The sequence below is a fragment of the Loxodonta africana genome, chromosome 25 (assembly GCF_030014295.1).
Source record: "Loxodonta africana isolate mLoxAfr1 chromosome 25, mLoxAfr1.hap2, whole genome shotgun sequence".
Lineage (NCBI taxonomy): Eukaryota > Metazoa > Chordata > Mammalia > Proboscidea > Elephantidae > Loxodonta > Loxodonta africana.
This window is the reverse complement of record NC_087366.1, coordinates 15,423,955-15,438,120: the sequence shown is the minus strand read 5'-3', so window position 1 is coordinate 15,438,120 and position 14,166 is coordinate 15,423,955. Positions and strand designations below refer to the sequence as shown.

General features: G+C 38.3%; 1 protein-coding gene across 1 annotated transcript; it reads right to left on the bottom strand.

Moving 5' to 3' along the window:
• Window positions 1–3,808: 3,808 nt before the first annotated feature.
• PTGS2 (prostaglandin-endoperoxide synthase 2) lies at window positions 3,809–13,730 on the bottom strand. The gene is made up of 10 exons (XM_003410836.4): window positions 13,522–13,730; window positions 11,824–11,940; window positions 11,555–11,698; window positions 10,548–10,691; window positions 9,763–9,944; window positions 8,938–9,021; window positions 8,559–8,805; window positions 7,901–8,187; window positions 7,264–7,411; window positions 3,809–7,120 (listed from the first exon to the last, which is right to left on the bottom strand). The coding sequence occupies exons 1-10, from the start codon at window positions 13,571–13,573 to the stop codon at window positions 6,711–6,713; spliced, it is 1,815 nt and encodes a 604-aa protein (XP_003410884.1). The 5' UTR covers window positions 13,574–13,730; the 3' UTR covers window positions 3,809–6,710.
• Between the last annotated feature and the right edge of the window lie 436 nt (window positions 13,731–14,166).

The window sequence follows — 14,166 nt, the reverse complement described above, 5'->3', positions numbered from 1 at the left end:
AGTCAAAGAGAGGTTGGAATATGCTACCCTACTGGCTTTGAAGATGGAGGAAGAGCCATGAGCCAAGGAATGCAGGTGACCTGTGGAAACTGGAAAATACAAGGAGCACATTCTGCCCTAGAGCCTCCCAAAATAATACATCCCTGCCAAGGCTTTGATTTTAACCTCATAACACCTATTTTTGACTTATGAACTCCAGAACTCTAAGTTAATAAATTTGTGTTTTTTTAAGCCAGTTAGTTGGTGATAATTTGTTATGACAACAATAGAAAACTAAAACATATGGTAAGTAAATTTTTGGTTTTAGAAGAAGCTGCCAAATTACATTCTGGAGTGGGTATCTCTGCTTTCTAATGCCTTACATTTTCTTCAATAATCACCACATATTCTACTTTCATGAAGCCTCCTCTTATTCATTGATCAGATATTTTTGAGTGCCTAAGTTTGGCTGCTAACCAAAATGTCAACAGTTCAAATCCACTAAGTGCTCCTTGGAAACTCTGTGGGGCAGCTCTACTTTGTCCTGTAGGGTCGCTATGAGTTGGAATCAACTCGACGGTGGTGAGTTTGGTTTCTTTTTGATTTAAGGTCATTAATCCATTGCTGTCAATTTGATTCTGACTCATAGTGACCATGTAGAACAGAGTAGAACTACCCCATAAGGTTTTCAAGGCTGTCAAACAATGCATTGCATTAGACAAATCTGCTGAAAAGACTTCTTCAAAGCATTAAAAAGCAAAGCTGTCACTTTGAAGACTAAGTTGTGCTGACCCAAGCCATGGTATTTTCAGTTGCCTCATATGCATGTGAAAACTGGACAATGAGTATAAAGATGGAAGAAGAATTGATGCCTTTGAATTGTGGTGTTGGCGAAGAGTACCACGGTTTGCCAGAAGAATGAACGAGTCTGTCCTGTAAGAAGTACAGACAGAATGCTCCTTAGAAGGGCGGATGGTAAGACTTTGTCTCATATACTCTGGACATGTTATCAAGAGGGACCAGTCCCTGGAGAAGGACATCATGCTTGGTAAAGTAGAAAATCAGCAAAAAAGAAGAAGATCCTCAATGAGATGGATTGACATAGTGGCTGCAACAATGGGCTTAAACACAGCAATGATTGTGAGGATGGTGCAAGACTGGGCAGTTTTTCGTTCTGTTGTACACAGGGTCGCTATGAGTCAGAATCAACTCAAGGGCACTTAACAACAACAACAACATTAAGTGTCAGGTACTGTTCTGGGAACAATGAAGTACACAGATAATCTTGCTTTCACAGATTAAGATACTACACAGGGGACAGAGATAATCAACAGATAAACATACAAAACAATAAAATGTCAGATAGTAACAGACGGCATGGAGAAAATGAAACAACTTTAATTGTCGCTCTAGATTGGGTGGTTGGAGAAGGTCTTTCTGAAGAAGGGACATTGGAACTGAGAGCCTTCAGAAGGAACATTCTAGGCAGGAGCAACAGCATGAGGATTGCTGCTAGTGCACAAACAACAAGATGCCTATGTGGCTGGAGTACAGAAAACAAGGTTGGGAACCTGTAATAGAAGAAATCACATAAGTAGACAGGTGACAGCCCATAGAGAGTCTCATAAGACAGAATAATAAGTTCATAATTTACCCATGGTTTTCATTCTGTAAGTTTGTGCCTTTTTATTACAGCAACGATAGAAAACTAATACGTATGGCAAATGAATTTCTAATTTTAGAAGAAACTGCCCAACCAGAGTAGATATCTCTGCTTTCCAATATCTTACCCTTCTTTTAGAATCGCCACATATTCTACTTTCATGAAGCCTATTCGTATTCACTGATCAACGGAATAAGCCACTGGAAAAATTTCCAAACAGATCACTCTTACAACTACCAAGAAAATGGCTTGGAGTGAACGATAATAGAAAACACAAATTATTTCTGTGATTAGGTTGGTGGTAGTGGAGTTGGACAAAATGTACCAGATTTAGTATTTGTTTGCAGAGATAGTCAACAGGATTCCTGCTGTATTGGCTATGGAGGTGAGGAAAAAAGATTTTTGGATTAAGACCTAGGGGATGGTGGTGTCTTTTATTGTAGGAAACTATTATTTTAGGTATACGATGCAGAGATGTAAACTAAGCAATAAATTTGAGTAGAGAAGTTGTCAATTGACAATTAGAGATTGGTCCCAGAGACATAAATTTGGGAGTTATTAGTTAGTGTTTCAAACTATGAGTTTGGATAAGATTAACCTGGAAAGCAGTACAGACAGAAGAGAGAATGAAGGATCAAGATACTCCAATATACAGATACAGCAGAAGAGGAATTGTTTATAACAAAGACTGAGATGTGGTAATCTGTGAAGGTGGAGAAAGGCCAAGAGAGTATCAAAGCATGAAAGCCAAGAGGAAAAAAATATATATATATACACTTTGAGTAAGGAGGTTATAAACATTTGTATTAAATGCTGAGCTGTCAAATAGGATAAGAATAGAGAAATTACCTTTGTATTTGGAATATGGAGTCCTTGTTAATCAGAAAAGTCTCAAAGGGATGGTTGGTTCAGAAGACCAACTACACAGGGTTAAAGAAAGAATATGAGTTGGAAAATGACGCAGAAGTTGAAGCAAGTTTTGCATATTGTTGGGAATAGTTTCGTAGAGAGGGAGAAATTCGTAGTGTGGAAAGAGGAGATATTTAAAGAACTAAAATTATGTTAAAAGCTGAGAGGGCAGAAGATCCAGAATACAAATGGAGTGGTTGGCTTTTAGCAGGAAAATGTGCACTAACTTCATGTTTCAGGAAAGAAGGCAAAGTGTTTGAAAACATTTGTGGAATGTGTAGGTAAGTTGGTAGGTTTGTGGTGTGTGAGAAAAGGGAGGTGTTCTTGTCTGATTTTCTCAATGAAATATGAATCAAGGGCATCAGTTGAGTGTTCAGAGGTGTGAAATAATTGTCACAGGGAGTGAGAAATGGAAAATACTAGAAAGCGTTATAAGATTTATTGGCAGGGTGGAGTATCTATTTGGGAATGTGACCATGAAATTATTCATTATTATTCACAGTACCTTCGTGTTTTCCTCTAGCAACATTCAGGTGCTCAAGGATAGGAACAGGTTACGAGGATTGCTGAATTTAATCAAGATTTTCCAGTTGTGTATAATGGAATGAGAGTAGACAGGGAGTGAGACAGTGATTATGACAAACACCGGATGAATAAAGAAGGGAATGAGGACATGGGGAAGCAACAGATAATGAAGTGTGATGAGGTTAGTGAATCAGAAAGCTTAATAAAACTGGAAAGTGAGAGGTTAGAGTACTAAAATAGGAGAGCTGGAAGGATAGAAGTTTTGGTAATAAAAAAGGATGCTTGAAATCAAGATTTCAAAAGTGGTCATTTATGATGACAAGATCAAGATATGCATGATCATGGGAAATATGGTGGAAGATGTCTTCACTGGAATGGAGAAACTCAAGGAAGAGGGAGGCCAGGCAGAATGCTAAGTACGTGGTTCACGTGGATATTGAAGTTACCAAGATGTCAAGAGTAGGTATACAACGGAAGCCCGTGAGCCAGGTACATGTGCCACCAATGATTTGCCCAACTAAGCATAATCTCTCCTTATTTCGAATTTTCTTTTTAAATTTTTTACCTCCTTCATAACATGTTTTATTCTTTGCTTTATGTGTACTCGATTTTTTCCTCCTTCTTCTAGATTTGGCAATGTGCTCAAGCTTGTTGCTATTGCATATAGTACAAAGCACACATTTTACAACCCAATGTTGTAGTAAATAAACAGTGGCCCTAGGAAGCCCATGATTGAGGATAGAACCATTTTATTAAGTGCCAGTATAGTTTTGAATAGGTAGGAGAACACAAGTCAGTGGTTTACTTTAAGGACAAAGTATATAAAGAAATTACATGTCAAAGATATGTAGAGACAATTAAAATTGATTTTCAGAAGAGATTTTTCGGTTCTTAAATAGTACAAAAATAAACAGACATTTATTTCCAGGCTTCCTTTTTACATAAGTTAATTTAAATATACATTTGTCTGAGGCGCTAAAACATTCACATACAGATCCCCAATACTCAGGATCAGTCAGCAGGTGGATGTGAAAAACAAATCAAGTTTTCTTTTGCAAACATTAGTGAAGTTAAACAATTTTTTATACGTGTACTTCTAACAGTGACTATTTCTTTTTTAACATGAAACCTTTTAAGCATATAATCTTAAAGAAAAATTCCCCTGAGTTATTTCTCTAATGACACTTGTCTCATTTCTCCTACTTTCCAGAGACACTTTTTTTTCAGTTATTTACACAAACACTATATTATCTGTAATAGTGCCTGATTTAAAAATATTAAAACCCACAGTACTTTGTACAGAATATTTTCTTAATAAATTATGGTTGAATGAATTAGTGAAGCACCCACAGGTTCTTCAAAGAATGCATAAAAGGTCAGTACTATAAGGTCAGTATCACGGCACATCCAGGCTAGTGAGAGACAATGTTCTCTGTGGGCTGGTGTGTAGGTAAACCCTAACAACATGAATTCTAACCTTAGCTGTTTCATTATACTGTAGTTGGGCTACAGTATAATTTATTCACAAATCTTAATCTAATCATTTTATGTTTCCATAATAATTTAGAGAGGTAACTCAAAATAAGAAATATTGATTCTGACATAATGAAAAAAAATCAACGATTGCAGGCTTAAACCAAGTTTATAACATAAACATCCTAATAAAACATAAATAATAATCATCAATAAATTAAATAATATACAGTACCAGAAAAATGTCAGCTGACAATGAGATGTGGAAAAGAAGAAGTATCACCTTGCTGGCAGCTGTTCAGGAATTTTTTTTTTTTAAACAAGAAAGGGCATTCTTTAGAATAGGAATGTAACTTCCTTCTGTACAGAATCCCTACAGTTCTTTCTAAGACACTAACCTCTTTGGTTACAGATAGCTGAATTATAAGCAACATTCTCTGTCTTTCCCTTAAAGTAAGCTCATGCTCCGTCTTCTTAAGAGCTTCTTTTTTTTTTTTTTTTTTTTTAAGTCATCTTAACCAAAAAACTAATTGCCATCGAGTTGATTCCAACTCACGGTGACCACGTGTGCCAGAGTAGAACTTTGCTCCACAGGGTTTTCAAGAGCTGATTTTTTGGAAGCAGATCACCAGGCTTTTCTTCTGAAGCACCTCTGGGTAGACTCAAACCTCCAACCTTTCAGTTAGCAGCTAAGTGGGTTAACTGTTTGCACTACCCAGGGACTTAATTATCTTAAGAGGCCTTAAATAGTAGTCCTGAGCTGAGATTTCCCTGAAAACTTGCAAAAGTTTAGGTAAGAAAATATAGGCCAAGAGTCCAAAGACAGACTAACTCAGATCTTAAAACTATGAAAACAAAATAGAAGAGGTAAAATGACCAGAACAGAGTTTCTCTCAGCAAAATGGCTGAAAGTGAATCAACGGAGCAGCATGCAGGTTATCCGGCTTGATTCAAACGTACATACTGAGTTGGCTTAGTCAAGAATCCAATAAATTAATGTGTGAAATGAATTTACGGATTTTTCAGAGGCATTCTATGAGGCCTTTGCTACCTTTTTGCACTGTACCATGGACTGCTAAGTCATACTGTGCAATAGTAAATCTGAGAAAACAAACTGTAACCTAAGACCAGCTCAGTAATTCAGTAACCTCACAGCAAAATCTCCTGAGCACCAGGCCTGCAGTACTCAGTAACAGAAGTCTGTCCCTCAAGAGTTTAAACGCAAAGTTGAACTATACTTTGGTTTTCTTTGCTATTGTCTGTTTTAAACATAGGATTTTTTGGCTGCTATAGATTTTGTTTGATATTAGCCATATAAACAAATTCTGGAATCTCTTAAATGTTCTTATTTTAATTGAAGATATGCCCGCAGTGGCTCCACCACCTAATACATCTGGCATTTTGATATTCAGAGGAAGGTATAACAATAACATTAAGTAGATTTTCTCTCTTAAGCAATGTTTTAATCACTAATTTGCACTGATTTTATAGATTTAAATTTGTGACAGCTTCTATTGATGGAAGTACAAGTTTATTTCCTATACTTTAGTACAGGAAATAAAACAAGCTTTTAAAAGTGATTCTACCCTGCGACGCATTTTTAAACAGAGCGCTCCTGTTTATGCACATCCTCTGTTACATTCTCAAAGCCAATTTTAAGTTGTTTCAATGCTGCTTTAAAAAAAACTGACCTGAGATTATCGCTAGTGTAATTTAGAAATGCATTTAAAAATGCATTTGTGCCTTTGTTTGTTTGTCTGATAACAGATAAAATGTCTAGAACCACTTCAGTATTCCAAAATTTGAGTTGCTTCTGATGCAACATGGAAGATACACTGGCAATATCAACAGTGCAGAAACTTCCAGCATTTTGCCATCTTGTTAACAGCATTTGGTTTTTAAGTGTTCTTGTATGTTTTTGTTCTTATTGTTTCTGCTTTTGTTCTTATTATAACACAAACTGTCTTCCCCTTTATCATGAAGAAAATACGTCTTCAAAGCAGTAACACACAAAAAGCTTCACAAGTATGATCCCTTTCTCTGCAACAGGAGAACTGCTTCCTGTTACAGATGTAACATGAGGAGTGTAACATAAATATTATTAAATAATTAAGTTAGAGGAAATACTTCATATAAATAAATAAATAAGGTCAGTAGACTTTTATAGTTCAGTTGAACGTTCTTTTAGCAGTACTCCAGGGTTGATATCATCCAGCCTGGAGTGGGATGAGCTTGCATTAATGACGGCTGGTTTGCTGAGCTGTGAATCTGGAACACTGAATGCGGTGTAGGGACAGCCCTTCACGTTATTGCAGATGAGAGACTGGATTGAGGCTGTGTTGATGATTTTAAAGCCTACTTCTCCACCAAAAGTGCTAGGCTTCCAGTAGTTAGGAGAACATATAGTATTACCCATGAGTCCTTTCAAGGAGAATGGTGCTCCCAGTTCTACCATGGTCTCACCGAAGATGGCATCTGGACGAGGCTTTTCTACCAGAAGGGCAGGATAGAGTTCCATAGCATCAATGTCACCATAGAGCTCCTCTAACTCTGCAGCCATTTCTTTCTCTCCTGTAAAGGTGAGAAACAGAGTCAACCAAGGTAAAGCTTTAAAAAAAAAAAAAAGTTTTACCCTCTTGCACAATTTGTTTTCAACTTATCTGTTGTTTCAATTCGACCCCTGATTCTATTAAGGGGCTTAGACTATTTCTCACCGGTAAGGTCTTCAAATGACGTAAAGGGTCTCATCCGGAAGCGTTTGCGGTACTCATTGACAGACTGGTACTTCATCTCTCTGCTCTGATCAATAGATGCCTGTGCTACTTTTTGTACTGCAGGTGCAACATTCCTGCCACCGGCAACCTGTGGAAAATGAATAAAGTTGTAGGGCAAGATTTGTAGGCATATTTACAATTCCTATTTAAAAGCATTCCTTGGGTACAAAATAACACTGACGCTTTCTGTAAGACATTGTCCGTCTTTTCTGAAAAGATGTTTACATACTTAAATGAGAGTGGTGCTTCAAATTCAATGGAACATTAGTCTAGAATGATTCTGCCTTTTAAAATTATAAAATCTAAAAGATATTCAAGTCTCAAATACTTACACTACGATTACAGCAAGTTTTTGAAGATTTCTATTTTTAAGGTATTGACATTTATTGCTTTCTTGGCAATAGTTGAAAAAAATTTTAGTTTAGACTTCTCAAAAAAAAAAAGTTAGGCTTCTTACGTTAAAAATATTTTACTAGAAAAATAATTACTCTTCTAGTTAAGCTTAAGAATAGTCATTTCTGTGACAGAAATTTGAAAGTTACTGACTAGTCTTTCGTTTTTGAATAATAACACTTACCCTGCCAGCAATTTGCCTGGTGAATGATTCAACAAACTGGGTAAGTCCATGCTCCAGTAATATAGAGTTGTTGTAGATAAACTGTTGATAGCTGTACTCCTGGTTATCAATTTGAAAGGCGTCAGGTAGAAGAGGGTGCCAGTGGTAGAGTGTGTTAAATTCAGCAGCAATACGGTTTTGGTACTGGAATTCTTGGTTGAAAAGCAGCTCGGGGTCAAACTTCAGTTTGAAGTTATAGCCGCTCAAGTGCTGCACATAGTCTTCAATCACAATCTTAATAGTCTCTCCTATTTGCACAAAAAGAATTAAGAACATTAATCCTTTCTGATCACACACTTTCAAGCAATTGAAATACAATTTTATAAATTTCATATTGCTTCACCTCTGTTTTTTGGTTGCCTTTTGTTTTTTTTTTTTAATGTCAAGACAAAAGGTAATTCATGACATTACCCCTCATGCTCAAGAATAAAAATGTGGCTCTATGGGCTATTTTTGAATGAATATTGAGCATGTGGGTTTATATTTACTACAAAGAGACAGTGCCCCCGAATTACTCCAGCAAAGCAAAGATAATGAAGTAGTTTTCTCTGGGCAAGAGATTTTCTTTTCTTTTTTTTTTAAGAGGGTTTGATTTAAATTATTTTCTCCTCTTGCTTACCTATCAGTATGAGCCTGCTTGTCTGGAACAACTGCTCGTCGTCCCATTCTGGATGCTCCTGTCTAAGCACGTCGCACACCCTGTTATGTTCCCGAAGCCAGATTGTGGCATACATCATCAGGCCAGGCACCAGCCCAAAGACCTCCTGGCCCACAGCAAACCGCAGGTGTTCAGGGACATGAGGCGGGTAGATCATCTCTGCCTGAGTCTCTTTGACAGTGGGAGGATACATCTCTCCATCAATTATCTAAAAAAAAAACAGTAATATATAAACAGTAACGAAAAGGGTTAAGAAAGACATTTTTTATGACTAAGGATTTTAAAATATGTATCTGGGTGGTGAGTCACAACGAATTCTTAACATTCAAATGGAACACACCTGATATTTCATTTTTCCATCCTTGAAAAGGCGCAGTTTATGCTGTCTATCCAGAGTTTCACCATAAACATGATTTAAATCCACCTAGGAAAGTATGGAAAAGTTTCAATTTGTTACTGCTGAAGTTGTTTTTATATAAAATGTCTATTATATAAGTTATCCTTAAATAATTTGATGATTTAGCTTGCTTTAATTAAAACTGTTTAATAAAACACACATTTTTATCATAATATCAAAACACATTTGTTTAGCCATTGAAGCAACAAACATATGTATCTTGTTTTCAATGGTATTAATATCTCATATGGGACTTTTTTTTTTTATGGGACTTACAAATATACCATATACTTCACTATAATTACATAGTATTTTTAAACTAACCAGCAGATAACTTATTAAAAAAAATAAGTTAACCATCAGATAACTTATTACAGATGTAAAATTCTTATTGATGTATTGAAGCCATATTACTGAAATCCAGGAGAAAATAAAGATGTAAAAACATCTCATTTTTTAGCATTTAAAGCTGTATAATCAAGACACTAAAAAGTTTTCAAAGTCATGACATTCTGCAGTAAAAACATATTAACCTAAAAACATGAGAGTCATAATAGTAATAATAATAATAATCTCTATGTATGTATGTCTAAGCAAGGCAGTGAATTAAAATGAAAAACTCCATTAAGGTTTTTTATAGATATGGAATTTTTTAAAAAGAGGGTGAATTATTTGGTGTAGCAAACAATTGTTTTTTGTTTTTGTTTTTGCCTTTACTGTTAGCCCTTCACTAAGATATGCTGTAATTCTAATCTGACTCTGTCTCACCCCATGGCCCAATCCTTTGGTGAAACCTGGTCCTCGCTTATGATCTGTCTTGAAAAACTGATGGGTGAAGTGCTGGGCAAAGAATGTAAACATCATATTGGTGCCCTGGGGATCTGGGATGAACTTTCTTCTCAGAAGAAATTTTTCCACAATCTCTTTCGAATCAGGAAGTTCCTTCTTTCCTGAAAGATGAGAAAGTTGAGGTAAGAATTCATATATTCAAGGAAGCAGACAGTGATTGTCAATTTACCAAGGCATTTTTCACTTACAAGATAAATTGTGAACAAGACTGCAATATGGGGGAACAATTTATTATTGATTTTATCTATTTTTATTTAACTTGTTTAAGCTGAATTTTAATGAAATAATTTGGAAGTATTAAGATATTATACCAAAATGCTCACTCACTATCATGCAATAATTTACACAGTCTTTCTTAAAAAGTAATTTCTGCGTATATACTCATCTAAACCAAAAACCAAACCCACTGCCACTGAGTCAATTCTGACTCATCGCAACCCCACAGGGTTTCCCAGACTGTAAATCTCTAAGGAAGCAGACTGCTACACCTTTCTCCCAAGGAGCCGCTAGTAGTTTCGAACCACTGACTTCTGGTTAACAATTGATCACTTTAACCACTGCGCCACAAGGGCTCTTTATTATATATTCATAATAAAGGAAAAATATACTTTTATTAACAAGTAGATGACAATCTAAGGTCGAATTTTCTAGACAGCAATCCAACCCCTAGTGCAATTAACACATCTTTGCTTCTTGTAGCTTACCTTTCACCCCCATGGGAGTAGGACAGTCATGAGGTACAGGAGGAAGGGCTCTGGTGTAATAGGAGAGGTTGGAAAAGGCTTCCCAGCTTTTATAGCCGTAGTGAACATTATAAGTCGGCGGGCTATCAATCAAATGTGCTCTTGCTGAAATTTTCAAGAAAAAAAATATATTTGTTGCCATATGCAAAGCAAATCAAATCAACTTAAAATAGGAAAGTAGCACGAGAAACTGAATTCAATTCCAGTGCTCTAAGATCCCGGAACACACACACACTGGATCCCGACTCATAGCCACCCTACAGGGCAGAGTATGGTTTCCAAGGAGCAGCTGGTAGATTTGGACTGCCGACCTTTTGGTTAGTAGTCAAGCTCTTAACCCCTGTGCCACCAGGGTTCTGATCAAAGAGTGTGTATTTTAAAACAACTATACTTTAAAGTCTAATTGCCACTTGCAACCAAAAAAGAGGAAAGAGTGATTCATTAGAATGGATCTTTCGTTAATTTACGCAGCAATCTAGCAATCTTGATTTTTCAGACAATTGTTCACTTCCCAACAGGAATTGCTGGCACCGCACTCACTTTACAGTTACAGAAAGGTTTTTGTTTTTTTGGTTGATCCAAATAAAAATTAGCCATTCTAAAAAAAAAAAAAGGGTGCTACACATTCGGAGCAATTCCATGGCTTATTGCCACTCAAGAAACAAAGAAACAAGTGGACCACAATTTCCTTTCAAATTGGCAGGGTCAGTGGGAGAGCGAAGGGGAGATGAAGCCTGCAGGGCTATGAGTAGAATTATGACTAGGAATTTGAACTGTACAAACTGGATGAGACTCAGAGTTCAATATTTTTTGGCCATTAACACAGAAACTATACTGAAAAGGTATATTTGAATTCACTTTGTCAAGGTTGGAAACAAGTTTTTGGATTAGGCTAAGTAGTCAACAATAATGTAAAGCACGCTTTTCTTTTAGGAAGCTGAAAATCTTAGAAAGAGACTCATACTTACATGTCAGCACATATTTCATAATGGCATTTCGCAGAAAGGGGATGTTATTGACAATGTTCCAAACTCCCTTGAAATGGGTAAGTATGTAGTGCACTGTGTTGGGGGTGGGTTTCAGTAACATTTTTATTCTTGTCAGAAATTCAGCTGCAAAAAGAGAAAAAAAAAAAGGGGGGGAGAAATTAACATGACCAATCATAAGGCATAAATCTGTCAAATAAAAACTTGTCTTTAGCTCCATCTCAAATGCCGGCACCCAAGGGTGAACTTACGTGTCGAACAGTTTTCCCCGTAGAATCCTGTACGAGTGCAGTCGCATGTGTACTGACCAAACCCTGTGGTCATACATACGCCGCGATTTTGACACGGGCTGGAACAGCAAGGATTTGCTACAATAAAAGTAAGGACAGGAAATAAATCATTCTTTAGTGTCCTCATCTTCACTTCAACATTTAATTGTTTTACTTACTATGTGTTATGGATTCAACTGTGTCCCCCCAAAATGTGTATCAACTCAGCTAGGCTGGTTCCCCGTATTGTGTGGCTGTCCTCCATTTTGTGATCTGATGTGATCATTCTATCTGTTGTAAATATTAACCTCTGGTGGTGTAGTGATTAAGAGCTATGGCTGCTAACCAGAAGGTTGGCAGTTTGAATCCACCAGGTGCTCACTGGAAACTCCATGGGGCAGTTCTACTCAGTCCTATATGGTCTCTATGAGTCAGAATTCTACTCAGTCCTATAGGGTCGCTATGAGTCAGAATTCTACTCAGTCCTATGGGGTCCCTATGAGTCAGAATTCTACTCAGTGCTACAGGGTCATTGAGTCAGAATCTGCTCAAAGGCAACGGTTTTTTTCTTTTTTTTTTTTTAATGAGGCAGGATTAAAGGCAGTTATGTTAATACGGCAGGACTCAATCTACAGGATTATGCTGCATCTTCAGTCAAACTCTTTTGAAATACAAAAGAGAATTAAGCAGAGAGGAGTGGGACCTCATACCACCAAAAAAGAGGCCTGGGAGTGGAGAATGCCCTTTGGACCCAAGTTCCCTGTGCTGAGAAACACCTAGACCAGGGGAAGATTGATGACAATGACCTTTCCCCAGAACTGACAGAAAGAAAGTCTTCCCCTGGAACTGGTGCCCTGAATTTGGACTTCTAGCCTCCTAAACTGTGAGAGAATAAACTTCCGTTTGTTAAAGCCATCCACTTGCGTTATTTCTGTTATAGTATCACTAGATTACTAAGACATTATGCGTCGACTTTACAATAATAAACTCAAGAGCTATACAGGTGGTAGAAGGGAAAACAATTTTTTTAACCTGCCTCACAAAACAGTTAAAATTTTGAAATACCAACTTCTTATTCTAAATAAGAGTAACAGAATATTCAACCTGAGAAATCACTTCATTAAGCCTTTTTCTTAATAACTTTTTAGGTGTCCAGATTAGCATTTTTAGGAAGCTCAATAACTAGTGGTTTAAAAACCAAAATGAATGCATCCAGTCAAAAAAATTTTAGGGTATTTTCGAAGTAAAATATTTTTAAAAGCTTTTGCTTATCTTAAAAAAATGACTTTGTGCTTTCCGGGGGGCAGAAAAGCACTATCATATTTCAAACAATTATTCCCGTTCAGTTAGAGTTGGTACCACCACAGACAAATATTTCCCATATCCGTAGAGTATCCTATATTGTCATCCTGACGACCCGCAAATCAGTTTCACTATTCTCACTTAGCTGGTGAGAAAAGTGAGGCTCACACCGGTGAAGAAACTGGTCCATGAACAACACAGCTGGGATCGGCATCCAGGTTGTTCCTCCTCAGGTAGTCCAAGCTCTTACAAAGTTATGCAACTTCTCCATCCGGAGGAGAGTGTTCGGCACACTAGCAAGGACCAGGGAGTCGGAGCAGAAATTCTGCCCTGGACCAGGAACCAAGGAGACCCCGGTGTGGCGCGTCAGGTACTCACCTGCGTGGCCGAGCGCCAGGGCTGCGCACAGCAGCAGGACGCGGGCGAGCATCTTGGCGGCGGCGGGCACGGTGCGAGGCGCAGGGCAGGCGGAGGGTAGGGCCGTGGAGCCCAGGCTGCAGAGCTGGAGGAGGCGCTATTGGGGAGTCCCTGGGCGTACTCCTGATGCTCGCCGCCAAGTCCCTTGACAACTGGAAGCTAACGGAGAAGCTTCCCCTTTTATGCGTGAAAACCGAGCCCACGTGACGAAATGCCTTGACTGTTTCTTCCCGCCTCTCCTTAACCTTCCGCATCTTTTTTTTTTTTTTTCTTTTTCTTCCGCTCCCCACTTCAATAATTGCGAAAGTCCTGGGGTGGGAAAAGAATTTTTTAACCACGTAAACTGGAAAGTAAGAAACCCGGGACGCCGCCCTCGACTGCCCCACGGTGGCTGCAAAGCGGCCTGAGCCTTCCCCGCTGTGGTCCCCCCTCCTCTCCCCGCTGTGGTCCCCCCTCCTCTCCCCGCTGTGGTCCCCCGTTCCCCTCCCCGTCCCTCCGCCCCCGCGTCCGTCTGGTCGTGCCCCAGATTGCTGGCCTTCCTTCCAGCGCCGGACCCAGAGCGCCCGAGAGTCTGCGCTGGCGGACCCAGGGTGGGGGCGCTCGGCT